This window comes from Fonsecaea nubica, assembly GCF_001646965.1.
Source record: "Fonsecaea nubica strain CBS 269.64 chromosome Unknown Scaff44, whole genome shotgun sequence".
In the NCBI taxonomy this organism is placed as follows: Eukaryota; Fungi; Ascomycota; class Eurotiomycetes; order Chaetothyriales; family Herpotrichiellaceae; genus Fonsecaea; species Fonsecaea nubica.
The window spans coordinates 21,196-48,340 of NW_019173717.1; the positions used below are offsets into that span (position 1 = coordinate 21,196).

General features: G+C 52.1%; 10 protein-coding genes across 10 annotated transcripts; 7 read left to right on the forward strand and 3 right to left on the reverse strand.

Annotated features, from left to right (window-relative positions):
• Positions 1-990: 990 nt before the first annotated feature.
• Positions 991-1,885, forward strand: AYO20_06744 (hypothetical protein; the record flags this gene model as incomplete). The annotated part of the gene is made up of 2 exons (XM_022645032.1): positions 991-1,183; positions 1,236-1,885. 2 exons carry the CDS (start codon positions 991-993, stop codon positions 1,883-1,885), a joined length of 843 nt encoding a protein of 280 aa, XP_022498921.1.
• A 939-nt stretch (positions 1,886-2,824) lies between these two features.
• AYO20_06745 (hypothetical protein) lies at positions 2,825-3,526 on the forward strand (the record flags this gene model as incomplete). Its single annotated transcript, XM_022645033.1, has 1 exon — positions 2,825-3,526. One exon carries the CDS (start codon positions 2,825-2,827, stop codon positions 3,524-3,526), a length of 702 nt encoding a protein of 233 aa, XP_022498922.1.
• A 365-nt stretch (positions 3,527-3,891) lies between these two features.
• On the reverse strand, positions 3,892-5,889 carry AYO20_06746 (hypothetical protein; the record flags this gene model as incomplete). The annotated part of the gene is made up of 1 exon (XM_022645034.1): positions 3,892-5,889. The coding sequence occupies one exon, from the start codon at positions 5,887-5,889 to the stop codon at positions 3,892-3,894; it is 1,998 nt and encodes a 665-aa protein (XP_022498923.1).
• Positions 5,890-6,682: 793 nt separating this feature from the next.
• Positions 6,683-8,045, forward strand: AYO20_06747 (eukaryotic peptide chain release factor subunit 1; the record flags this gene model as incomplete). Its single annotated transcript, XM_022645035.1, has 2 exons — positions 6,683-6,803; positions 6,862-8,045. 2 exons carry the CDS (start codon positions 6,683-6,685, stop codon positions 8,043-8,045), a joined length of 1,305 nt encoding a protein of 434 aa, XP_022498924.1.
• A 970-nt stretch (positions 8,046-9,015) lies between these two features.
• Positions 9,016-10,182, reverse strand: AYO20_06748 (hypothetical protein; the record flags this gene model as incomplete). Its single annotated transcript, XM_022645036.1, has 1 exon — positions 9,016-10,182. One exon carries the CDS (start codon positions 10,180-10,182, stop codon positions 9,016-9,018), a length of 1,167 nt encoding a protein of 388 aa, XP_022498925.1.
• A 673-nt stretch (positions 10,183-10,855) lies between these two features.
• AYO20_06749 (hypothetical protein) lies at positions 10,856-11,716 on the forward strand (the record flags this gene model as incomplete). The annotated part of the gene is made up of 1 exon (XM_022645037.1): positions 10,856-11,716. One exon carries the CDS (start codon positions 10,856-10,858, stop codon positions 11,714-11,716), a length of 861 nt encoding a protein of 286 aa, XP_022498926.1.
• A 293-nt stretch (positions 11,717-12,009) lies between these two features.
• AYO20_06750 (hypothetical protein) lies at positions 12,010-13,911 on the reverse strand (the record flags this gene model as incomplete). The annotated part of the gene is made up of 2 exons (XM_022645038.1): positions 12,010-13,561; positions 13,610-13,911. 2 exons carry the CDS (start codon positions 13,909-13,911, stop codon positions 12,010-12,012), a joined length of 1,854 nt encoding a protein of 617 aa, XP_022498927.1.
• Positions 13,912-14,654: 743 nt separating this feature from the next.
• On the forward strand, positions 14,655-17,750 carry AYO20_06751 (hypothetical protein; the record flags this gene model as incomplete). Its single annotated transcript, XM_022645039.1, has 2 exons — positions 14,655-14,854; positions 14,912-17,750. 2 exons carry the CDS (start codon positions 14,655-14,657, stop codon positions 17,748-17,750), a joined length of 3,039 nt encoding a protein of 1,012 aa, XP_022498928.1.
• A 365-nt stretch (positions 17,751-18,115) lies between these two features.
• Positions 18,116-21,937, forward strand: AYO20_06752 (hypothetical protein; the record flags this gene model as incomplete). The annotated part of the gene is made up of 1 exon (XM_022645040.1): positions 18,116-21,937. One exon carries the CDS (start codon positions 18,116-18,118, stop codon positions 21,935-21,937), a length of 3,822 nt encoding a protein of 1,273 aa, XP_022498929.1.
• Positions 21,938-25,607: 3,670 nt separating this feature from the next.
• On the forward strand, positions 25,608-26,793 carry AYO20_06753 (hypothetical protein; the record flags this gene model as incomplete). Its single annotated transcript, XM_022645041.1, has 3 exons — positions 25,608-25,730; positions 25,812-25,900; positions 25,980-26,793. 3 exons carry the CDS (start codon positions 25,608-25,610, stop codon positions 26,791-26,793), a joined length of 1,026 nt encoding a protein of 341 aa, XP_022498930.1.
• Between the last annotated feature and the right edge of the window lie 352 nt (positions 26,794-27,145).

Consider the following 27,145-nt stretch of genomic DNA (forward strand, 5'->3'; position numbering starts at 1 on the left):
ATGACTGAGGATGAATCCTGCGCAGAAATCGGTGAGGTTACCCGCCCAGCACCTCCTGCTTCGGGGATGCCTCATCTTTTGTCAGATGTGGGCTCAACTCGGTCGGAGAGGAAGGCTGGGCAACAGGGAGCGCCATATACGAGTGTCTGGACCCTTCAGCTTCTCTTACAAGGTCCGAGCTCAATTTAGCATTCACCACTTGGTCATTTCTTGGAGAGTCTTGGTTGTCCTGTTTGCGTCGACTACGGACCATCCATCTATGGCCGACAGCCACGCGTTAGGCCCCTGAACTACGACGAGTGGCAACGAGATTATGTGGACGAGCGGCGCTTTACTTCCTTGGGCCCAGCGCAGCGTTCCGGGTCGACTTGGCTGTCTGATATAGCTTGGCGCCGAGGTCGCCGTTGGATGCTTTTCACAATCTTTGTTATGGCTTACCGTGCTTGTCATGCACCGCCATTCTTGTCCTTACCTCATCAATAGGGGCGCTTTCTTTGCGGAAGCCTCGGTCACCGTTGACTTTGGTCCCAAGACTTCATATAGGGCTTGGGCAATATGCAGTGCAGCGCGCCTTGCCCGCCCTCAACGGCTGAGCCGCCCTTATTGTCAGCCTTTCACGAAAATGGTTACATACTCGTATTCTCGAAGCGCGACGTCGAAGTCAGTATCTCTGCAGGCGTTTCAGCAGGGACGACGCATTACGCTGCTGGAACAAGCGATCACTTGGCGTCTCCGTGTGCCTTTAGGGAGTACTTGGTAGGCTGCGAAAAGACGGACTTCTCGCATCCGTGTCCCCATTATCGCTGGCCTCAATGGTCACATAAAAGAGAAGCCATTTCCCCACATCAAGAGACTCATCAGACCTTCACACTCCGGCATACCCATATCGTCTTTCCTTTGTCAGTGCGATCACAGCTATCTTATATTTTTTTTTCTATACCTGTTAGTTTTTGCAATAGCGGTCGTTCCATCTCACTGGTTTATTTCAGCATGTTGTCGTTGTCTTCCACGTCTTCCCTTCTCTTCCTTTGCACTTTCATCACAACAGCCTGGAGCTGTCCGAAGCATGAAAATTACCAATCCCATCCTCATCTCGGCCGAAGACAAGTCCGAGTCGACACGGGCAGGGAACCGAAAGACTGGAACTATGCTCTGTCTGCAGACTGGGCGACCATCAAACCTGGTAATACTCACCTTGCCCCTCTAGCTGCCAGCCTTGCTGACTTTTCCTGCAGAATACGCTCTGTGTCAGTCTGGTACTCATCAATCGCCTATCAACATTGCCCTAACGGAACTATCCCAATTTCACAAACCCAACTTTGAGGGGTACACCAACACCGCTATCCCGGGTAACTTCTTCAACTGGGAGTTCGCACCGGCCTGGACACCTCATCATCCAGAGGAAGAGGTCACCGGCCTCCCCAGCTTGAAGTTTGATGATCAAGAAGTGTTCATGATTGGATGGCACATTCACGCCCCATCGGAGCACCTCATTGGCGGCAAGCGAAGCCGCGCAGAGATTCATCTCGTTCATGTCACCGAGGACGACCACGAAGCCGCCGTCGTTGGCATTCGGGTGGGAGTGGGTCACACGGAATCTGCATTCATCAAGCAGCTGGGCCCAATGATCCATTTCAACGACACAGCGCAACTCGAAGGCTTGCCCGTCAATATGCGTCTCGCTATCGATGAGGTCGGAGGTGTCGAGGAGTTTTGGACCTACAAGGGCAGCCTAACCACCCCACCTTGTAGCGAGGGTTTGCGATGGTTCATCCCTAAGCAGGAGCTGCTTGTCAGTGAGCAACAGATGGTCGAGATCCTTGCTGCCAGTCGGTTCTCCCACCGAGTCGAGCAACAGGTCTGGCTTCACGATGTTAACTTGTGAATGCAAAAAAGGTGTGGGTCCTACATGGACCCGGGTACCTGGTAAAGATGTACAGCCTCGCTTTGTTACAAGATAACAGTTTTGGAGAGCTCTACATTGTTAGCATGGAGCATGGAGCATGGGGTCTTGGTTACTGTCTGTGTTCACTTTTGCATTTCTGGAAGTCACAGCTTGTTGATGTGTTCACAGTCGCTACCGCAGATTGCATACATTTCTAGAAAGCACATAGATACGAACCATTATGGTGTCGCCGTGGGAGGAACAGTGCACCTTGTCCGTTACGACGCCGGCCTACACTCCACTTTCCAAGTGCCATATAGCCATTGACACCTTCATCAATACTATCTGGACCACATCAAAGCCTCCTTTCACTGATGATCCGAAGGTTGTTGCACGACAGCCTTGCATATCACGTGGGCTATCCTTTGAAACACGTGAAAGTAAATACCACACTTGATTGGTCAGCCTTGTCGTGGTATGCCAGCCTGATGACGTTCGAGACAGATTCGGACATGTTGTCTCGGTGTCTTTGTTTACGAGGTGCATTCGACTTCACCCAAGCAAAACAAGTTCTTACTCTAGACCCAAGCTTCGCGAGTGCTTATAACCCCTATCTGAACCGAGCGATTGAGACTCTGAATAAACTTGAAAACGTCGATTTGATCAACTACCATCAATCAAATGAAGGCCGCCCTCGATCAGGCCTTTGCAACGGTACGCCGTCTCCCAGCTTCTCCTCTGTCTCTACGTCCACATCTACATGCCCCACGAAACTCGTCTTTTCGCCCGGTTGCTGTTTCACGGAGACGTCTACATGTGCTAAACCGTCGCCTGCCTCGTTCCTCTTGTCCGACAAAGGTCCTCCAGCTTCAATCCGCGTTCCAGGGGTTCGTCGCGCCCTGGTTCTATTCCACCAACGCCACCTCTGCCGTCCAGACCATGCCGGCAATATCCACGGAACACCAAGGCGAAATCGCCCGCGTGCTCGACTACTGGTTCCCGCCGCCCTCGTCGCCCGACAGCAATCCGACCGAGAAGTGGTTCATGCCTCCGGACGCGGAGCTCGTCGACTCGGAGATCCGAACGCAGTTCTCGTCGCTGGTCGAGCAGGCGCGCAATGACTCGCTCGACTCGTGGCGCTCGACCCCGCTGGGCTCCCTCGCCCTGATCGTCCTCCTCGACCAGTTCCCGCGTAACATCTACCGCGGTTCGAGCCTGTCATTTTCGTCGGACGCAAAGGCCCTGGACCTCGCCGTGGTGTCGGTCGCCAGGGAATTCGACCATTCGCCAGATCTGACGCCGCTCATGGCCATGTTTTTCTACATGCCGCTGATGCACGCCGAGAGCCTCGCCCACCAGGTCGCGGGGATTTCGCTATTGGACAACCTCTCCACGCGCTGCCTCGCGGGGTCCTTCCCGGCCACCTCGCCCCGCGCGGCCGTGGCGGTCGAGGAAGCCAACAAGTTCGTGCAGAGCTCGTGCAACTTCGCAAAGGCGCACCGCGACGTCATTTTGCGCTTCGGCAGGTTCCCCAGTCGGAACGCCGCGCTGGGAAGGGAAAGCACGCCCGAGGAGCTCGAGTTCTTGAGCCAGAACCCCAGCGGCTTCGCCGTCTCCGGGGGAAAGTCGAAGTCAAAATGAGGAGAGAAAGGCATCGGAGTGGAAAGCGTGGGGGATCGGTTGGTTTTCCATTTCGGCCGGGCCAGTATTTGACTTCAGGAAAACAAAAAGAGAAATAGAGGCATCTCAGCCCCTTATCAAGGAGAATGTATGGACTGGTACGAAAGGTTCCTGCACGTTTGTCAACACCCTTTTTTTGGGCAACGGGGTTCTGGCAGCGGATGACATGCTCCTGTCTTTATATACAAGTGTATTATTATCAATTATCTGGCAAGACGACAATCCCTCCCAGGGCATGGAAATCTTACAAGGCTGTCTGTCGAAAATTTCCTCTCCCAACATCCATATCCTCAAAAAGTATCTCTGTCTTTACTGGTTGCAGATCGTCAAACCGAAGCCCCAATCTTGTGCTTGGGCAAAATAGCAAATACAGTCCCCAACACCGCTAGGGTGATACAAACCACCAACAAGATCCAGTCGAGGATCTTCTCGGCCAATCCAATCTCCTTGCCCTCGGAGCTGAAAATGACCAGATAAAAGCTGACGGGCAGGATGATGCAGATGGTAAAACACAAAGCCGACCCCATAAGAGCCATGATGCTGTCAAAATCGGGAAAACCAATGGCAATGCCAAGTTGGATGATGTTGGCCAATATACCAATGAGGCCTCGCGCGGCGCGATGTTTCAGCGACCGCTCACTGTATGCGCGTGCCTTGGGATCCATCTGGCGGAGGTCGATGTAGAACTTTTTGTTAAGCGTATCCATCACGGGCCGGTTCGAAAGTGGAATCTTGGTGATAGGAATGATGGCGATAAGAATGACGATGATGACGGATAGGGCGTGAGGGTAGGCGGTCGAACGGAGGATGTTAGAGGTCACTTCATCGCGTACCTTGTCGCCGAACATGAGATATCCCAGCACAGCCATAGACAGGTCAAGACCGTAGGTGAAGAAGTAGGTATACTTCAAAGCTCGTCCGTATTTATGTGGATGTCGCATGTCCTTGTATATGGCCGGGAAGACGCTATGACCACCCCACGGTGCCATGAACAGACCCAGGCTGAGCGGAACAGTCCTCCAGTCTTCGGGGAACGCCCAGGTTTGAGCCACGTCCCTCAAAGAACCAGGGGCATTGGGCTTGATGAGGCCATCTGCAAAGACAATAATGATGATGCCGAGACAGCAGAAGATGCCAATGACACTGGTGACACTCAGGGTTCTGAAAGGAACAAAATTCAACGGTATGAGAGCAACAGCAATAATGACCTTCCACTCGATCACGGAGACAGTAGGGATCAGAGAGTTCATACTGTCCGCAAACAGAATAATCAGGGCGACATTTGCAGCCGTCAGCTCCAAGATGAACAAGGCCTCAACAAAGTGTCTGCCCCAAGTATCAAACGCCAAGTAAGCGATGTCTCCGTACGTGGTTGAGCCCGTGTTTGAATCCAAGCACTTTGCCAACAATCTAGCGGTGTATGAGGTGCCGATGGCAGCAAGAGTCAAGAAGGAGAGACCGATCACCCATCCGGAGTATCTGATACCCAGTGGCAGGGCCAGGATGCCAACTCCAATCAACACATTCGTGGAGTTGAAGACGGTCATAGGAACGGTTGACTCGCCGACTATTCGCTCCATGACTTCACCATCGGGAAGGACTTCCCGTTCAATATGTCGTTGAGGTTCTTCCTTCAATGCTTCTGGCTCCTGCAGTGCTCTCCTGCTGGCTTCTTCCTGCTCCATTATAAGGATGGTCGCTCGTTGCCGAGCAGTAGCTGTCAACTTGGAAGAGATACTTCCATAGCTTGTGCCCAGCTCATTCGGCAGTAATGAGCCCGGGACGAGAGAGCCTGTCGTGGATTTGAGGGTTTGCCTGCTTTCAGTAGGCAAGAGAGCAGACTCTTCTGTCGGCTCTTGATGGCCTGGCGTCCGTTCATCCTGTAGGGCTGATTCGTTTTCGGCACCAAAATCATATTCTTGCAGCTGCTGTCTCAGAAGTGACCTATTGGTCGCCGCCGTACTCTGTTCAGGAGCACCTGGAGCTGCCTCTTGATCGGCTTCCGAGAAGCTGATCGAGTTCCTCCGCACCGGTGTGATCTCACGAAACCCTGCAGCTCTTTGGAACGACTTTGCAAAATTGTCGATACTATTGGGACCACCCATCTGCATGAACTGGTCAATTCTCTTGCCAAACGATGATCTGCGTCGCAATCCTCCATGCTCTTGGCTCTCCGATGGGAAACGGTGTGCTGCTGGGGTAGACGAGGAGAGATTGTTCTGCTGCTCGTCTTCGGGCACAGACTCGAGGGAACCGAAGGACGACGCACGACCACGCTCGTATGCATCCCAACTTGTGGGAGCCTGTCTAGGTTTCGAGCTCATGGCGAGCAAAGGGAAGGGGGTAAAGATTCAGAGGTGTAGGAATGACGTTAGGAATCTGGGTTCACAATCTGTCGTGTCAAATCATGTCTCGTAAAGCTCTTGAGATACACAGTAAACAGACACAACAATCCACGAAACCTCCTGGGCTTAGGCGGACAATAATACCGAGTACAAGCAATTCTTCAACGAAAAGAAATTCGGGACCAGAGGAGAGAAAGAATTCTTCAGATTCTGAAGGATAGGCAATCTACTCCAAATCATGAGCTAGTGGTAGATCATGGAAACATTCATTCTTAACCGATGATAACCAGCGGCGGCGAAACCCAAGGAAGCTGTTTCTTGATAGCCAGTGGGCAAAGTGGAGCGGAATCGCAGTTTGGTGGCGGCGGGGAAGGTTTCTGCTTGATAACGGTAACGGGAGATTCACGTGACTCCTCCATGACTGGACATGACTCGCAGCACTTTGAATACACTACCGAACCAGACAATTGCAGGCCAGGCGGGCCCGCTTTACCCAAATCATAGGTGGGCAGCACCGCCATTCCAGTGCCTAAACTACCGACTGCCAGCACAGCACCGCCTAGCCAGCCAGCCCACCACCCACTCCCACTGGACAACCACTCGTCTCAAAAGTATTGACATTATTTCAACGCCACCCTTGGTTTTCCCGCTCGACATAGACTCAGATTTCAAACACTCCTTCGCCTGCTTCTCCCTTTTGCTTACTTTCTACCATTGTGCACCGTTTCCTACCAACAGCAGGCACGTCTCTGCTCGGCCTCCGCCCGCAAAAATGAGCGCACCTCAGCAAAACGAAGCGGAAAAGAATATCGAGATCTGGAAGGTCAAGAAACTTATCAAACGCCTCGAAGCGGCCAGGGGCAATGGCACCTCAATGATCTCCCTCATTATCCGTGAGTCGGCATTCCTAATGACTGTACATCTTCTGGCTCACCACTGACTCGTCCACAGCACCCAAGGATCAAGTCTCTCGCGCTGCCAAAATGTTGGCTGAAGAATTCGGCACTGCCTCCAACATCAAGTCTCGCGTCAACCGTCTTTCGGTCCTCTCCGCTATCACTTCCACCCAACAGCGTCTGAAGTTGTACTCCAAGGTTCCTCCGAATGGCTTGGTGGTATACTGCGGTGAAATTATAACCTCGGAAGGAAAAGAAAGAAAGATCAACATAGATTTTGAGCCTTTCAAGCCCATCAACACCTCTCTCTACCTCTGCGACAACAAATTTCACACTGAGGCCCTAAGCGAACTCCTCGAGTCTGACCAGAAATTTGGCTTCATCGTCATGGACGGCAACGGCGCTCTCTTTGGGACTCTGAGCGGAAACACCCGAGAAGTCGTTCACAAATTTTCCGTCGATCTGCCCAAGAAGCACGGTCGAGGTGGTCAGTCTGCCCTACGTTTCGCCCGTCTCAGGGAAGAAAAGCGACACAATTATGTGCGAAAAGTCGCAGAATTGGCTGTTCAGAACTTCATCACAAACGACAAGGTCAACGTTGCGGGCCTCGTCCTTGCCGGTTCTGCCGACTTCAAAAATGACTTGAATCAGTCCGACATGTTCGATGCACGTCTTCAAGCAAAAGTCATCAAGGTGGTCGACGTGTCGTATGGTGGTGAAAATGGATTCAATCAAGCCATCGATCTCGCCTCCGAGACTCTTGGTAATGTCAAGTTCATTCAAGAGAAGAAATTGATTGGCAAGTACTTCGAGGAAATCAGTCAAGACAGCGGTCGCGTCTGCTACGGTGTTGAAGACACATTGAAAGCTCTCGAACTTGGTGCGGCCGAAACACTGATTGTTTACGAGAATTTGGACGTGACTCGCTGGGTTTTGAAGGCCTCGGACGGCTCAGAGAGGATCTTGCATACCACCAAGGCTCAAGAAGCCAATCGCGAACAATTCATGGACAAGGAGACCGGTCAAGAAATGGAGGTTGTCGACCAAAGCTCGTTTCTTGAATGGCTCGCCGAGAAATACAAGGACTTTGGCGCCACTCTAGAATTCGTTTCGGATCGCTCCAGCGAGGGCAATCAATTCGTGAAGGGGTTTGGTGGTATTGGCGCCATTTTGCGCTACAAGGTCAACTTTGAGCAGTTAATTGACGCTGATGACGAAGACGAATTCTATGATGATTGACAATTCAACGACCTCGCAGGAGAGCGCGAGGAGCATCCATCTCCAGGCCTTGTTCAACAACCACCCAAGTTTGTTGACGGCAGCTTGACGGCAGCTCCGCGCTCTCCTGAGCGTCCTCGCGACGCCCCCAAGTCCCAGCCGCAGCAAGCAGGGACGCATCTGGAAAGTGCTTACACCAACGGCAAGCCACAATTGATTCGACTAAACGGATTGGGCACCAAGGACAGTGCCTTCACGCGCGCTGAGCGAGCAATGAAGCCGCCAGCAAGGCAGACCCTCGACCTACGCCACGGTAAGGCATCATCTGAAATCCACTAAGAGACTTCTTGACATCTGACTTGGGACCGATCACAGGACGTTCCAATCTTCGGAACATGGCCATGGTCTGAACTGGCTACGGCTTTCAGATCCCACAATCCTCGTCATCTTCTTCGACAGCCAGCGCAGTGGTCATCAATCCAACTGAGCCGCTGACACGAGAGGATCGGATCTGATATAAGCCCAACGTCACAGTCAATGTCTCAGACAACCGCGTACACCGACAACTGAGCGAGCGTCCGACTTTACTCGCCGCACCAAAAGGAGAGTGTGGCACGCACCAGAGACGCAAGAAGCTCTCGCATCACTCCGAACGATGGAGTCGAATGCTTTACGATATTGATCCTTTATGCGATTGAGCTGGTCATTCGTTGAACATCAAGCTCAACTTTTGTTTTGTCCTTACCTGAAGTTCGCTCTCAGGCTTCAATTTGCTGTGTCCGAGATTAACGAGTCGGTCCGTGTTCCTCGAATGGATCACAGTCGATAACCCCTGTGGCTCGAAACATCTTAACAGCAAAGAGCAGCCGCGGACCACACAGACTTTGTTCAGTGCAAACGAATTTTAGATAGTCACTCTTTCTTCAAGACCTGCTCACAAGGTTTTTGAATGCGATTCACTTCAGTCAGATCAAGTTGTACTCCGTCACTGTCAGGCCTTTGATTCGTCTTCTTGCTGATTCCCAGGTGATTGGTCTACAAATCTCCCTAGATATCTTAAAGTCTCGGTGAACTTGCCGAGCTCACTGAGCATCTTCATGAGGTTGGAGTTGCCATTGTTGTCCTCCTGTCCTCCCCATGCGTCATCGCTTCCCAATTCGACCTCCGCAACCGCACGATTGAGTTGATTTGGAGTTGCTTCCTCACACTCCACAAAGAACACATACTGCCAGGTCCGCGTCCTGCTTGGTCGGGTGTCAATGCTCGTCAGGTTGAACCCGTAGTGCTTGAACACGGCCAATGCATCGGCCAGACTGCCTGGTTTGGAGTGTGGGATGGTGAATGATATCAGGGACTTGTATCTTGAATCGTCGACGTGATTACGGGGCAAAAATAACGATGCGTGTAAATCTTCCGACTGCGTCTGGCGGTTGCGGTTGCGGACGACGAGAAATCTCGTAGTGTTCAACCCTGGCTCGTCCTCGATGTTCTCTGCTAAGCATAGTAGGTCATGCTTCTCACCAGCGATTTTTGGGCTGATTGAAGCGCTGATCCCATCTGTCACCGGAGTCCTGCTTTTCTGTTGGGATTCTCGAGCCACCAACTGAGCAGCGGCAGAGGTACTTCCCACATCAATGCGCTCCACAACGTTGGGAGGAAAATGCTTAGCCAAATAACGGTTACATTGGCCCCAGACTTGGGGATGCGTGTACAGTGTCCGGATTGCACGCAACAAGTCCCCCTTGTGTTCGTCTGACAGTTCTGGAGGCTGGGATGAAGTGGTGGCTGACCTTGAAGAAGGCGAGACAAACAAGCAATGGTGTACAGGGAGATAGTATTCCGCGCAGACTTCCAAGTCAGGATAGAGCATTGGGGTATGGCCACACCGGGCTAATAAGTCAAAGACCGGAACGACAGAGCCATTGGTGCTGTTTTCGAAAGGGACGACCGCAAAATCGTAGCTTATAGTCTGTTCAGAAGCTTCTGTTGCTTGAATAGCCGAGAAAATGACAGGGAAGGAGGGGAGTGGGTGTAGAGAGACATTATGCCCAGACGACGATGAGGCCCGAAAGACTTCAATGGCTGCTTGGTGGGAGAATGATGCCTCAGGTCCCAAGTAGGCAACGTTGAGTGTGGAGGCGTGGTTGCTATCTGCCATGTTGGGCCTCCTAAATTCGCTCTTGCTTCCCTTGGACGGCAGTGGAGGGGCCGTGAAATGCAGATGCAGAGAGTAGAATTGTTTGTATGTGGTTTGCATTTCTTCATCTTGCACGTGACTAGTAGATTGTGGGCTCGAATCAAGTAATACGCCACAGTATAAATATTGTCACGTGATTATCTGATAATGTACGGAGGACCGTTGACTCGCGATATGCTACTGTTACCGTCTCTCAGGTGTCGACGACAACCACTTCGACACACTTCTGATCTTTTCTGCATCTCCATCACACCGAGGAACCGATGCCCTTACGACAGGCTGGAAAGATTTGTGACTCTCCATATTTTCGCATGGGTTTTGTTTCATGCTCAGTCTCAATATGATACGACACTCCTGGTACCATCAAAGCACCATGCTCTCACTCGATCACCGCTCTCCCTGGAAAGGTAGGACATAGGTATCCGTTATTTGTGTCCTCGTGCAGAAGATCTCCGGTGTGAGGCACTGCTAGCACATCCATTTCGACAAGAATGCAATCTCAGTTCTCTCTCGCCATCGCCGCTGCTCCCCCTCCTCAGCTGTCCGGATGCCACCTTCCTCGCGAATTCCACCGCCATCGAGCTTATCCTCCTGTCCTCGATGATCCCCTTTGACTGCGACTAACATCAATATTATGCCTCATAAATCAGTTAGAAGAACTCTAGGTATTGAACCACCAGACCTCTACAGAGAACACTGGCATCCGGATCGCAAGAACATTGAGCGCGAGAAATGCAAAGTCTTCCGGAAAGAGCAGAAACTCCTGATCTGCGAGCTTCTGGACGATCTGCCGTCCTCGTCGTCTCATACCACACCCACCTTGTCGTCCGCCTCTCCTAGAAAATGGTCCTCTTTCTCTCCCATCCGGCGGTTGTTCAAGAGGAGCAAACGCCACCGCAGAAGCCAAGCCACATCCCACGCGGACCACTCCCGATCCAATATGACTCCGTGGTACAAGATTGTCGGCAAGATCTACCCGTCAGACAAGTCGACTGGAGTCTTCAAAAGCGTGCCCGCTGGCTTGTTGGCTCTTGAGCCCGTCTCCTCATGTCATCCTGAATTGATCCATGACGTACGACACTACCTTCGACAGCGTCCTCATAGACAAGACTGGACGGTCAAGGGTGCCTTGCCAAAATCTGGACAAACGCCTTCGACCGCTGTTGGGACTGAAAAGGGCCTATCATGGCGTTCGCCAGAGCTCGCAAACCGCGGCTGCTCCACGTCTCCGGCGAGTCAGCCACCCGATTCCCGCGGTCAGCGCCGCTTCGTTCTCCTTGAGCGCCGCGTCAGATGTAATTGCGAGGAGTCATTCCATCCGCGTCATCGTCTTCGAGTCTTCTACAAGCTCGGGTACGTACCCGATCCACAGAAGGCGGCCGAGGCGAAAAGGAGGGCTGAAAGGATTGAGAGGCAGAGGGCTCGTACGACGATCGCACTGAGCACTGCCACCATCGCTTGCGGAGCGGGAGCCGTAATAGCGGCTGGTACTTGAGAATAACAACATATCCGCAGTCGTTTTTCCTGTCATGGGCCATGTACAATAGCCCCGATAGAGTTCGCAGACCCAGTTCGTCTCGCGATAGGTAGCCTTGATTCTATTATCCTATTCTACCATCTCTTCTAGTCCAGGACCATATGCTCTCCTTCCTCCCAACCCCACGCGCTCGGACAATTGCTCACCAAATACAAATACAACAGAGCTCAGGCTGTTGGGTCATCGAGGCGGCGCAGGATAATCTAGTTTTCCATCAACCGTGGGTTGTCTCCGATGCAAGTGTTCCCTCATCACAACGGAGCAGTTTCCCTCTTCAACCACCTTGTGGTTCTCTCGTCCTTTTCAAAAAACCCACTGGTCTTCTCCCACACTTCCTGATGATATTCGTTCAACCAGAGCTTCTCCTCCGAATCCAGAAGACTGGGATCAATCAATTTCCTGCACATGGGCACCAGAGTGACATGCTCAAACCCGATCCAGGGCTTGTCTCCGAACTTGTGGTTCGTCTTGGCCTCGCGAGCCATCATCATATTCTCGATCCGAATGCCGAAGTTGCCGTCTTCGTAGTAGCCTGGTTCGTTGGAGATGACGTTGCCGATGCTGAGTGAGACTTCCGAGTATGCGGCTCGCGTGCCAATGCCGATGGGGCCTTCGTGGACATTGAGGAAAGAACCCACACCGTGACCGGTGCCGTGGCGGTAGTCGAGTCCCTCGCGCCAGAGATGTTGGCGAGCGAACACGTCGATGGCGAATCCTGTGGTGCCTTTGGGAAAGACTGCTCGGTCCAAAGCTATGACACCCTTGAGCACCAACGTGTATGCCTTGATTTCCATGTCGCTGGGGGTTCCGAAATGTAATGTCCTCGTGGTGTCGGTGGTCCCGTCGAGGTATTGGGCTCCGGAATCACACAAATAGACGGCATTCACGTCAACTGTCGAGCAATTGCCCCTCTCGGGTGAGTAGTGTATCACGGCTGCGTTCGGCCCCGTTGATGAAATAGTGTCAAAGGATAACCCGACAAAATGCTCGCCCTTTGCCCTGATTGCCTCGAGTTTATCTGCTGCCTGGACTTCATCGAGCCACGATCCACTCTGTAGCTCTTCTTCTAGCCAGGCGAAATATTCAATCAGCGCAGCACCATCACGAATGTGGCATTGCCGCATGCCCTCTAGTTCGGTGGAATTCTTGATGGCTTTCGCATCAGCAAGGGGACTTCGAGACTCTTCGACCTTGTCTTCTCCCCCTAAGCCGAGATAGAGCGCCCAAGACGATTTGTTCGACAGCAGAAGCTTGGTGGAACGGGGTTTCGCAACTCCGTTAGCTTCAATCTCATTTACTGCGGTTTCGGCAATGCCCATGAGGTCGCCAAAGAGGTCATCGTAAGGTTTGATTTGGACCGTCCCATCGAGGTGTTCTCGCACTTCGTTGTCTAGCTTGGCCGAATCAATATACAGCGTAGCCGAACTCGGTGTGACCGTTGCATATGAGAAGAACACAGGGTTATACGGGATATCACTGCCACGGAGGTTGAAAAGCCAGGCGACCTCGTCAAGCATTGATACGACCATTCCCACTGCCTTCTTCTTCTTCAACTCTTTGCGGAGCTCATCGAGTTTCTGTTCGTAAGGCTTGCCTGCGTATTTGTCAGAGAGAACAATAACCTTCTCTGCCGGCCTAGGTGGCCTGTCTGTCCAAATCTTATCGACCAGGTTCTGCGAAACTCCGACCAGGGTTGCATGTGACTTCTTTTTCAGTGTTTCACTGAGTTTGCGAGCATCAATGGCTGTAATCACGGTAGGGTCAACGCCGACAGTTTTGCCGCCTTGTGCCTGCTCTGTAGTCCTAATCTCAGCTCAGTCTTGCACATATAAACGCTCAAAGGGTTCGCACCATTCCTGCCAGGTGGGGACATCTTCCATGCCCTGCTTCAACAACAGCCAGTTTTCATCGAGCTGCTTGGAAGCTTGATTGAAATAGCGCCCGTCCGTCGACAGGGCAGCTTTCTCAAGTGTAATGACAGCCGTGCCCGCGGATCCAGTGAAGCCAGAGATATAGGCCCTCCTCGCATCGCACGGTGCAATGTATTCCGACTGGTGACTGTCCTCCGAGGGGACGATGTAGATATCAAGTTCATGCTTCCGCATCAATTCTCGCAGCTGCGACAGACGCTTCGTGGTATCCACCTTTTCCATATCGACGCTTCGTTGCGATCTTGAGAAGGAAAAGGACCGAACAGATTGTGAGGGGGTGAGGGTTACGGTAGGTATTTGCGGTCGAGGCGACGTGGTACGCAGCAAAGACGAGAGACGGAGAAACGGCCAGCGCATTTGAAAAGAAGGCACTCTGAGAAGAGGACCATTCACACTGAGCTATCTCAAAACCAGTCTTTATGCCGTGTCACGCGTATCAACTTGATTCGTGCCATGGCACGCATTGGCTTCTGCCCAACTAGGCAAGCGTGCCGAATATCTGTTACCGACGAGGCTGCAGCCTCGTGATAGCCTGCGACTTTCTTGTGCCTGAACCTCGTCCCATCCGCCCTTTCACAAGGCTTTGCCCATATGTCACTTTCAACTTGCTCAACCACCTGCTTGACACTTGAGAGAGACCAGACGCACATCCGCAGCGTAATGCCTGTTTTTACGCATTTTTGAAGGTCCATTGTGCCTGCTTGGGTTATACGGCAATCACTGGACTCATTGCGAATGTCCGAGCAGGACCTCGACTAGTTCAGGCATCAATCTCTCGTGTGGGCATTTGATTCTCTAGGTTGGTCCATGCCTCGTATAGGCCATACCTTCCACGATTGATGCTGTTACGGCATATTACAGTTTTCTGGCACACTAGTAGGGCAGCAAACGCGGCTTGACCACTTGGAAACTGTTCTCCTGCGCTTGCAGCAGGATGTACTATTTGCTGCCGCGTTGCACATATCATGGAGCAGTTGATAAGCGAACTTTATCAACCTACTAATCAACCGTCACCAGCGCGCATCAATGAAATCCAGAAACAAATCCAGAGGCTTCAGCGAGAAAAGTCAGCATGGCAACTGGCTCTGGACCTTCTTCATCATGGAGAAGCCACCATACGATTCTATGGTGCCTTGACTCTGACCATCAAAATCAATGCTGACTGGTAAGAGACCAAGAATACATTCCCTCTCCTTGCACAATCCGCTGAAACGGTTTTCAGGGACCAGGATGGCTTGGACAAGGACGAGCACATGAGAAAGTACCTGCTTGAAGCACTAGTACGAAATTACATTCGCTTAGTGAATCTCTCAGATTCCAGCTTCGTTCTCCAGAAACTCGGTTCGACTCTTGTCACCTTTTTTGCAAGGCCAGATTCCGGCTGGAGCCTCCCATTCAGACAGGTGGTGGCCTCTTTCCTCCGCAGGGACTATGTCTCTGAAGACGCTCTGCCAGACATGGATCAAGTTCTGGAAGCTTGCGACGACTGCTCGAACAATGAGCTCAAAGGAGTCCTCCTAATCGCTACCATTATGGCGGAGGACTTGAACGGTCGCTCTTCCAGCGCTCTGGACCAAGGAAAGCTCAACAATCTCGTGGGGGATAGTGCTCTAGACGTATGGCTTCTCCTGAGGTATTGCGTCAAGCGTGCAATCAATCAGCAGCAGGCAGAAGCACCGCCAGAGCAAGCAATACCAACTCGATCGGAAGACATGGTCCAGCAGGTAATGAAAGCCATACCGTACTGGGCCAGCATGATCAAGTATGCAGAGACTAGCCAGGCGCGACGAAGTGAAAGCATCGCCAGAGAATGCATTGCGACAATAGTCAACTATCTCGACGAGGACTTCTACACAGGCTCGGTGCTCCAAATGCTCATCTCCTTGGAGAACTCTTCAGGCAAACTCCTTCGACAGGCGCTGCCGAACTTCCCAGCCAGTATTGCCAGTTCTCCCAAGGCAAGAGAAATGGTCGATCTTCTTCTTCAGGGGGACTTTACTGCCGACGCAGTTCTTTATGTTGACCTTCTCGAGTCAGTCATCAGTCGCGTCGACATCACCAAACCCGATTTCCTGCACGAGCATCAGTACAGCGTGGTGATCCGAACTTTCCAGCAGCTTCTCTCCTGCGACGGGGTCGCTGTCATTGAGGATCCAGTATGCCAAATCGTCTTAGAGAGGATTACCGAAATTATGGAGGGTTATGCTGACTGGGGAGACGTGACCGAACCAACCCAGGCGTTGCTCAAGGGGTTGGCGGCGAATGCATGCGAAGCCTGCCTCCTTAAGATCAGACTTCCGGTCGAGGAGATGTCCAGCGAGACCCAAACTTGGGATGCTGATGACCGAGCGAAATTTCAAGACTTTCGTTACGACGTGCAGGACTTTTTCCTCTCGGCTTACGTGGTTCTCGGGAATGCATTGATTGGAGAAATCGTCAAGAGCATTCTTGTGCAAGCTACACCTCCGGATTGGAGCACCTTTGAGGCCGGCACGTTCAGTCTGATGGCATTCTCCGACACCATGTCAGCCAACCCAGATACGTACGATGTCCTCATCACTACAGTCATGGGGAGTCCGGCCTGGAGCTATCTCCTTCAGTCCGCCAACAATGTTCCAGATCGGGCGGTGCAGACTGCTATCAGATTCATCGCAGAAAATGTGGGATACTTCCAACGGCATCCCGACAAACTGGTTGCTATACTGAACTTTCTCTTCTCTTCGTTGCACTTGCAGGCGTCAACGTCTGCTGCCTCACGGGCCATATACAGCCTGTGCGACTCTCACCGACGAATGCTCAGTGAAGGACTACCTCAGTTTATGGAGTCGTTGACCTTGATAGGAGACATCGGCGAGACAGAGCGGCATCGCATATACGGGGCCGTCGCGGCCCTCATCCAAGCATTGGAAACCGAAGAAGCCAAAGTCGAGCCACTGTCACGTCTCCTTGCGCCCATTGGCCATGCACTGGCTACCCTGGATGGCAAGGATGGCGATGATGCCGACGTCTTGAGAGGCTGTGTTGACATTATGCAGACTCTGGCCTCAATCGGCAAAGGCCTGCGTTCTCCGGCCGATGTACCGGTGGACTTGGAAGCCTCGAGCTCGGGTTCTTCAGATTTTTGGACAAGCGGTCATGGCAGCATCGTTCAGCAGAGTGTACTCGCCATGTACCAGGCAACTCTGCAGAGAGCTCGACCATACAGTGACAGCGTATTTGTAGACGCCTGCTGCGACTTCATCAAATCCGGATTCACCGAGGAGCATCCGTCACCCTTCAAGGTTACCGATTCGACCGGACTCGAGCTGGTCAAGCAGTTCATCACTCTCGATAACCCAAGCATCGACAATACAATGGCTTGTGCCTCTAGTTTCCTGGCTTCTGTGTCACCGCGACATCTTCCCACCAGCGTCAGCGGCCTCTTGTATGCAGTCATCCCCATTCAGCAGCACCTTCTGTCGACATACCAGACAACAAAGCACCTCCCAGATAGCGATTTCCCATCCAGTTCGCTGGAGTTCTTGGGCCGCTTGCTCAACAAGTGGGGTGCAATGTGGTTTGCCATGCAAGACAGTCAAGATACAGCAGCCGTGTCCGTGGAAATGGGCTTGATTGTCATGGCAGATGCTGACACGCTCCCGCGTCGACTAGCGGCTGGATTCTTTACAGCTCTTGCAGAGGTCAGTGGGCCGGACAGCGGGTTAGAGAGCGAGGTGAGTGCACGGCTCAAAGGGGTGCTTCAAATCTACGGGCCGCGAATCCTCTCACTTGTGCTCCACCTTTTGGGAGGAGAATGTGCGCGTTCGGAGATCGACAGCCTGACCGAAACCCTCAAGAAATTCGTGCAGAAACAGTTCATGTTGAGTAAAGCTGTGCTCAGAGAAGCGATCAAGCAGGAGTCCATGGTCATGAGCGACAAAGCCCTCAGCGCCACCACGCCAGAACAACGCAACCGGTTTGTGGCGCAGGTGGAAACACTACGAGGTGCCAGGAAAACGAACGATATTGTAAAGGACTTTTGGATCGCGTGTAGGGGTAGTGGATTTGGCTATATTGCCTGACTGTAGGTGCTGCGGGTGAACGAGGAGTAGAACCAAGAGATAGAAAGAATACGAGACATTGAGATATCCACCAAGGGGGGTTATGAAGGAGGATAGAGTACAGAGAATATCTCAGGGGAGTTACTGGTAACATGTGATGGATGTGGCCCCCATTGGAAGAACGAGGAGAGGAGTTGTTGATGAGGTGCCTGCGTCTCCAATTCTCATACAAGTCGCGATTCATCTCACACTCTCCGTTACATACGCTCAACCACCTTGTTGACCATGTTTTAGAACTCGGGCCTGTGCAGGCCAAATGCCTCTTTTCCTTTGCATTTGATCAAAGATGCGACTCTCCTGTTCTGAGCTCTGCAATTTCCGCCACTATGAGCGGTAACAATCCTTATGCCGTCAACGGCGGGTATGGGGGACTTCGCCAGTCCAACGACTCCAACCCATACGCCCCTACAAACGCTCCCAATTCTGTCTCCGGCAGTCGCTACGCGGATCCATATCTCAATGCACAGAATAACGGTTCCTCTCCCTCCGTCAACAGTTTTGGTTCTCAAGAGCGCCGGCGAAGATCAAACCCGTATGACCAGCGCGATCGAGATTCGCCGAGCCCACTGCCCTCAACGCTGTCAGGTCAGGGGGGAGGAGTAGCAGCAGGAGGAGGGGGATATGGGGGAATGCCGCGTGCAAGATTCGGAGACGGGCCTGCTCCTTCGAGGAATGAATATGACCATGGAAGAGCAAGGGATCCGCGCGAGCACGAGCAGAGGCAGCCAACCCCATCGTTCCGGGAGAGGGAGAGAGCGTCCAACGAGGGCCAGAGAGCATACAATGAGAGTCGGAGTCGAGATGGCCGAGAGATGCGAGGACAGATGCCTCCTCCGTCCAACATTCCCTCGAAACCGAGTCAATCCGGCCTGAACCAACAGGCGCCCACCAACGGTTACACTGCTCCCCAGAACTACCCTCCTCCCGACAGGGCCAACCGACATTACTCTCCGCGACGTCCACCAAAGAGCATGGACGAAATTTTGCGGCACATACAGTCCAATTGGAAGGATATGGAAGGTGACGAATGCGTCCCCGTGAAGATGGCTCTCCGGCTCATGGACCCCAGTTCGTTGGGCCTTGCCGACAAAGAGGGGGACTTTGCCAACACACACGTCGACCTACAGAAGTGTTTAAAGTCTGTGGTCAACGAGCATTATGCCGACTTCAATAGCGCTGTGGGCACGTATCACAAAATCCAGAATGCCATCCGCGACAGTCAAAGTCGTGTGAGGCATTTGAAGCTCGGCTTGATGAACGTCAAGGACGGCATGCTAACGACTCGGCCGGAATTGAGGACGCTGGCCGAACAGAGCGGCGAGCTGGACGACATGCTCGTCACTCTGAGCAAAATCGAGTCCTTCAAGCTCATACCGGGAAAGCTGGAAGAGAAAATCAGTGAGAAGAAATTCCTCGGAGCTGTTGACATCTTGATGGACAGCCTCAAAAACATTACGAAAGGCGAGTTTGATGGAATTGGCGCCATCTCGGATCTTCGAAGCTATTTCAACAATCAAGAGAGTACCCTGTTGGACATTCTCATCGAGGAGTTGCATGATCATCTCTATCTCAGAAGTCCTTATTGTAAAGACCGGTGGAAGGGGAAGAAAGCCAATGGAGAAGACAGAGATCCAAAGGACAACATGATGGCCGTGGGCATCAATGCTTGGGATCGACCCTTCAGCCACTACCTGAGCAACGTCGACCTCACGACACCCATGGTGGAAGATCCCACGAAGAATCCTGAAACCGACACTTTCTACTATATCCACATGATTATTGAATCGCTCAACAAACTGGGTCAACTCGGGGAGGCTGTTTCGAGAATTGAGCAGCGAATGCCAATCGAGTTGTACAAGGTCGCGGAGAAGACTAACCACGACATTGATGCCAAATATCCCAGTCATCTGAGAGCCCAGTTCAACAAAGCGAACCGAAAGACATACTCGTTGCAGGTGAATGATGGGAGAGCACAAGTGTTGTCTGACTTTCTGTGGACCTTGTATTCCAAATTCGAAGCCATCGCTGAGAGCCATCGAGTGCTGCACGAGGTAATTGGAGGCATAGCAGTCAGGGAGAAGGCTAGCAAGCCGGACAAATATACCACGGGCTTCAAAGAGCTATGGAAATTGTATCAGATGGAGATGCGGTCGATCCTGCACGACTACCTAGCTACAGACGGCGATCACTTGACGTTGCGGTCTGGATTGGGCGGCACCGCCAACACCGACGTCTTTGCTCGACCTCAGCGGGACAGGAACAAGAAGATGTTCCGCCTGGCGGAGATGGACCAGAAATCTGAATCCATGAAAGCCGAAGAGGATGAATTGAACGAGATCCTCAAGAGCTCTGTACCAGGCCTCGTCAGCAAATCCCGGGGACGGGATGGGTCGGATCTGATAACAGACCGCAGTGGACAGGACAGCTCGGTGGCGGCTCACAAGTTGTTGGTCGAGCCCGGCGTCTTCAACATGACCATCTTGTTACCTCCGTCCTTGACATTCCTCCAGCGCCTGAAGGATATTGTACCCTCGACGGCACATATCCCCATGAGCACATTGACCACGTTCCTGGACGACTTCCTCATCAATGTGTTCCATCCTCAGCTGGAAGAAGCAGTCACAGAGCTCTGTGCGCAAGCCATGATTGACCTGGAAGCCTTCTCGGAAGACACGCAATGGACGAAGCATTCGCCACATCCGATCTTCAAAGGCACAGTATCTTTCATGGCATTGATCCGCGCCTTTTCGGGGATGCTGAGCTCGATACCTCAGGATCAAATATTCACCCAACTCCTCATCGACCAGCTTGTCACATATTATGATAAGTGTTATGGTTTCTACAAGGCTTTAGTGAGTCGCGTGGCGTCTTCGGACAACGACCAGAATGGCAGCACCACCTTGTCAACCAAAACGGCGGCATCGCTTGCAGCATCGGGCGATGTCCATGATGTCGCACTGGAGCTGCTGAACTACGACAAATCGACCAACAAGAGCATGTCGCGATCCAGCATGATCTCCAAAGAGGTGCAGACTCTGCTTTCTGCAACCAAGACGAACCCGCTCTCTGCCTACGACATTATCTCCGACCCCAAATCAGTTCACCAACTTTCTCTGCTCTACAACAGCATGCAATGGTTGGGCGCCGCGCTGGCGCAGATTCGACACGTCGAGAGCGGCACGCATACGGGGCTTTCACATGCCAGAAGCGGCTCACAAAACAGGAGTGTCCGACGGTGGACGTTGATCACCAGTCTGCGAAGTGGCGGATCCAGCAAGTCGCCCTCGTACCCTGGCGCTGCTGTCCCTGTTTTCCTGCCTCTCACATCTGAGACCGCCATTCCTTTCGACACGGTGGTATCGTCCTTCCGCTCACTGGCACAGACATGCCTGCTGACCCTCCACATCGACGTCCGGTGTGGTATCATTCACCAACTATCGCGTACGTTACGCGGGCCTGACTATAATAAAAGCCCAACGTCGCCTTCAGACAACCGAGACTCTGCAGGTGCTCCACCTCTCGATTCGGGACTCTATCCATATGTCCTATCTTCCCCACCGTCTTCGGCATCCCCACTGATCCTCGAGCTCAACAATGATCTCATTGCTTTCGACTCCAACATTGCGTCCTTTCTGGGCACTCGGGAGAGGAATTTCATCCTCAGGGGGCTTTCACAGCTTGTGGACCGCTATCTCGTGGCCGCAGCGGATGCGATCGGGGTGATGAATACAAACGGAGCAGAAAGAGTCAGGATTGATACCATGGTGGTGCAGCAGAATCTGAGAGCGATACTGGCGAACACAACGCACAAGAGACGAAGTTGGACCAACGACAACAAGGACCCAGCTGGTCTTGGTATCTCAGGCGCCGATGACACCGACGGAGATGACGACGACGACGGGCTGCTCACTTCCTCGAGTCGATATTTCGACCTCTTCCTCACCGGACCAGATTCGATCCTGCAATACGTGCGGGACTGTAAATCGCAGAAGAAGGATGTCGGGTACACATACGACGAATTGCGCACACTGGTCGAGTTGTGTTTCAGCGCAAAGTTGAGGGGCGAAGACCGAGAGGAGGCCATCCGGGCGAGAAAGGGGTTACAGGATGCACTGCTAGAGCTGGGCGAGGGAATGTGGGACAGCTGAAAGCGTGCGTGAGAGGGTATGTCGATGTCGCCTTTGGAACGATGCTATGCGGATTGCGGAAGAATTTGTTTTGGGATTTTCGCATATAGCCAGCCAGCCAGCCAGTCAGTCAGTCAGTTAGTCAGTCAATCAACCAGCCAGCCAGGTAACTCCCTAGGTACCCAAGTATACGGGGTATATTCTGACGGTATCATGTATCATTTACTCGCCAATTTGGTTGATATGTATGTGTATATGTCTATGTATGCAATGCATGTATGTATACGTGTCTATCTAACTCTATCTATCCATTATGTGGTCGAAGTGAGCTTTAATACATGATAACAATGTCTGGATGTATCTCTGTATGTAATATATTTGTGTGTGATCCAATATATATTCCAGTGTCTTATCTACCTACCTTGTTGTCCCCCTTTTTCTTTATCGATCTATATTTTCAGTGTCGTGACAAGTGAGGAACTTGTGTGTGGTTTCGTGCGCAACTGTGCGTGCGAGGCTGAGGAGAAGGAAGAATGAGAAGGAAGAAGGGTGTAAGACGACAGAGAGGTATCGAGGACAGCAAGTAAAGATCCATACATACCTACAGACATATATACATACCTGGGCATGTTTGGTGGGTAGGACACACACATAGGACCAGGTACTGTAGGTAGGCAGGCCAGGGAACAGACCTACAGACCTGTCTCCTATAATAGGAAGACCGTCCCTTTCTTACCTATCTATGCCTCGACAGTGTGGTCTTAGCTAGACTAATATCTGCTGCATCTCCTTCTATTCGATCTTTTTTCGTCTCCCTCCGTGTGTCTTCCCGTTTCCAACTCTCGAAAGTGGAAATGACTCGAGCCTCTTTATGTTCCCCCTTCCCATGCTCGTGAAATTGACTCTGCTTTTCCCTCTGTAAACCCTAACCTTTGTATGGAGGAATTGTCTTGGTTTTTCCTTTCTGTCTTTTTCGTTTTTGGACGTATTCTTGTGATTCTCTCCTCTTGACGACCCCCTTTTTGCATGTACTCTCTCGTCTCTACGCCCACAGCAGCCCTGATGTTCTTCCTCGTGTTGATGAGCATTCTCGATTCGGGCGCAAAGGGGGGTTTAAAAGCATGGATATTCCGGCACTGGACGTCGAAAATATCGCCCTTGCCTGTGGTATGACTATTTTGTCTTCTCATGCACTTGTGCCACACTGCGCGTAGCACGCCAGAAGACTCCTTCGGTAACTTACATCCACGCAACCTAGTCAGCCTTGCCTTCTGTTTCAGATGGAATAATCGGTGGCCGTATTCCCATGCACGGACGCCAAGATTGAATGTGTGCTGAATTCCATCACTTTTTGTATAGACCAAGTCACACTTGCGTCCAAAATTTTATAGCTTTTAGACCTGTAGTAGAATCGTGGACTGGATTGTTCGAGATCGAGCAAAGAAATCAGGTTGAATGGTCGCCGGTGTAGAGAGGGACATGTTCGACTCGTCTGTGATTCCGAGACTGCTTGCTGCATCAGTACACTCATCAATCAAATGTGAACACTTTTTAGGGTCAGGGTTAGGATGATGTATTCCCAACGTCTTTCGTGAACGGCCAACTTCATGCCATGAACAAGACCTGACGATATCTGTGATTGTTGGGTCAAAGCCCTCTCCTTCGCAAAGATTTTGTCATCATCAGGTCCGAACGCTGATAAGCCAAGGCAGAATTGCTGGTACCGAGACAAGAAGCCATGCTCGGGTTGCGTAAAGTATCCTCAAGACATCCTATTCTCCGCTGCCTCAAAGTTGAAGAGTCTTTGCATTATGTGCCGAAGCCACTGTAGCATCTTCACCTGGTAGGTTCACAAGTCAAAACAGATGATGCGATGCCTTGTCTCGAGTTTTGCTTCATCAACCAATGCTTTTGACCATTCATTATGGAGGCAATCACCATCCACTGCGAGATGCAACTGCGATTCTGTGCCTTTAAGGCTGGAAGACTGTTGACATTGAAAGCAGGGGGACCACTGTGCATTGCGTGCGAAGGAAAGGGACTTTGAGGGAAGGCTTTCCGCTATAAGGCTGTGAAGGAGGCTTCTGGCATCGCTCGAGCCTGCTCAGAGGCCATCGGGGAGAAAAGACAGAGACATTGTATCCGGCGGTAATGTTGCATGAGGTATATCGTGCTGGAGAAATCGGAGAGGCGGCTGCGTTCAACTTAAGTAGAGCATTCGCATTGAAACCAGTCAATGTGATCGGAGGAGATGCACCAGCACCAGCATCCATTCTGGGAACCATTATCCTCAAACAATACCCCGTAGCTCGAGGTTCCTGAGACGACGGGACTCTGTTCCGGCTTAGACAAAGAGAGGCTGACCAGTGGAGCACACTTGTGTCTTCCTCCTGCGGCAAATGCCACCAGGATAAAACTTCCGGGCAAGTTCTGGTGGGATCCTAGGAAGTGCCAACTCTTGATCTTCAAAATAGAGGCCAATCCGAACCCAACTATCGGGGCTTGTCCTCCAAGTTTCAAGGCGACAGTTTACCACGGTTGGTGATTCGATTGTTTGCGGGCTTGTGGGGGATCTATGCGTCCACAACCCGGCAAAAGACGTCTACTTGGTCGCCGTCTGGTGTACAGAGACCACCACTCTTGACCAGTGGTTTGGATCTAGAGGTATCGACTCCTGTAGTTTCGCCCCAAGGGGAAGAGCCACTCACCGAAAGTCATCAATGCTGTGAGTGGCTGTCGATGTGCCAGAGTGTGGTAAGAAATGGGATCAAACGCTATCCAGCCACCATCCACCCCCAGTCGTAGACGAGGCCTTGTTGCAAGGAAGTGTGGCTTAACCTTACGCTAGGATCCCACCAGCATCAGGTTTTCTCTAACAGAACGAATTGAAGGGGTCGGGAGTTGCTTCTCCTCAACGAATAATTGGAGAAAGATTGCCATGGCTCCCGGATCGCAGATACATGTCCACGCAAATTCTAGCAGTGGGCGACTAGCAGGGGGCTAGGACCAGGGCTTTCTGCCCTTTTGCTTGCAAAAAGATTTTCGGGCAGATTGTGGAGGCCGATCAGGGTCGAAGGCAAAGAGAAGATGGTGGAAGAGGTACCGTAGCGGTACGTCCAAGTAATTACTGGTACTCATTGACGATTCCATTAGGGAGGCCGCCACTTGTGTGTCGAGCCGATTGGACAGATTCATCTTAGCAGGGCGATTCTGCCATAGTTGCATATCGTGCGGCCACTTGCCCCGATCTTTCTCTTTCCCAACCTTACAACCCGACTCTGGGCCAAGCAGGGTTTCGTGGCCAACTCTCGTCCCATGCCCATTTCCCTCCATCTTTCGACCGCTTCTCCAACATTTTGGCTGAGACGAACTGGTCTGCTGTGATCCCGGCTTTTCTCTGTCCCAGGAACAATCGAACAGGTTGTGGCTGATACTGTGGCTGAGATAGTGTCGAAATCTGGAGGGAAAGGATGTGTGGCTATCCACAGAATTGTGGCCGTCAGTTATCGATTAGAATCATACCTTGACAAATTTTCGATAACGTAGCCATCTAATCAGGGTGTCTTCACTGCCGCCGAGTTGCAAGGAGAATCCCTCCTTGTTGGTCGATAGGACAGGGTCGCAACGTCAACACCGTCCATCTGAAAACCCGGCGGTCTGATTTTGGACCAGCACCCATCGTGGCAACAAAATGCCGAACCGCAAAGACGCTCAAGATCTTAAGCCATCACCCAAAGCAGGAAGCGGTGAGCCCGGCAAATCACGGGTCAGGATAGGGAGAGCCTGCGATCGCTGCAAGATCAAGAAGAGCAAGGTGAATCGACCCCCTTGGGACAGTTTTTTTGTTGACGATCCCAGTGCAGAAGCATTGTCAGATGGCTGATTTCTCGCGTAGTGCGATGGCAATACCCCTTGCTCGGCGTGCCTAGCAAGTGAGAGCACGTGCGAATATAGCGCGCGACGACGAAGAGAGGCAAGAGACTGGTAAGTTACTGACCGTATCAACACCGGCGCTCTCGCAGTGAACCACCTTGCACAGGAAGCCTGATGTTTGTTGCTCTAGGTATTGGGGTATGCAGGACGTGCTTGACGAGGCGCTCCAGAGACTCTACTGGGCATGTCGGGAAGGTCGCGGGTTCCCAGGAGTGATTCCAGACGAGAGTGGCGGTCGGGTATCGACTGACGCGATTCTTCGAGGACTGGGATTGAGTCCTCCACCGATAGACGATACGCGCGTGCTAGGGAGCCGGTCAGATTCAGTCTTGGACATGCAGGCTCATTCGCATCATTCACGATTATATCGCCCACCGGATGTCCTGTCACCAGATTTGTCGCGCAACAAAGCCCCCTCTTCTGCCATGACCCCCTTGTCCACCACCAGTGACGACAGACTCACCTTTGTAGAACCGGCACTTGATGGTGGCGCAGGGCGAAGGAGAAGACCACCGTCCGCGATGGACGTAGACAAGGAGGGCGATCTATCTGACGGCCCGCCGGAGGGATATCCGGACGGCCTCGGTCAACAATTCCAAGAAAGTCTGGGTGGCGGCGCTGATCCTGCAATGCTGCAAGATGGAGATATGGGTGTGATGGAGGGCACATTATACCCAGACATGAGCGCTATGACCTTTGGGGAGGGGGGACAACCGGGTCCTCAGAGTCACCGGATACCCATGCAACCTGTTGCTAGCCAGTTCCATCTCGACGGCCTCCCCCAGGACCGGTATCGACCTGATGGACAACAGGAGTGGCAAGGACGGGTTCACCAAGTCGGTAGCATGCTTCCTTGGCCAGGTAACATGGCATCCATGTATAGGACGGATAACCAGGACGACACCAGAGACGGATTCGATGAGCTTGGGGAGGGAGGACGATGACGCAATCGAGAGGCAAGTCCGCCGTATTTATTTCCCTGGGGAGAGGTCGACAGCTTCCCCTTTGGCAGGGCTCAAAGAGGAGAGTGATACATATTGAGGTTGAGGGGACCAAAGGGCCTCGTCCGAGAGTGAGAATTGAGGCACTTTGCAAAACCAGTTGCGTCTCTGGAGACCAAGTATCTGGAAAAAGGAAAAGAAGACAGGGGGAAAGGTCTCAATACGGATCAAGGTATAGAAGTATCGAGGATGGGTCGACTTCACGACGCAGAATGACTTCAAATGCCGCAGAATGAGGGCTGAGGGCTGGAGGCAGGAGGATTTGGTGGCCAACGACAAGAAATGAGGTCTGGGA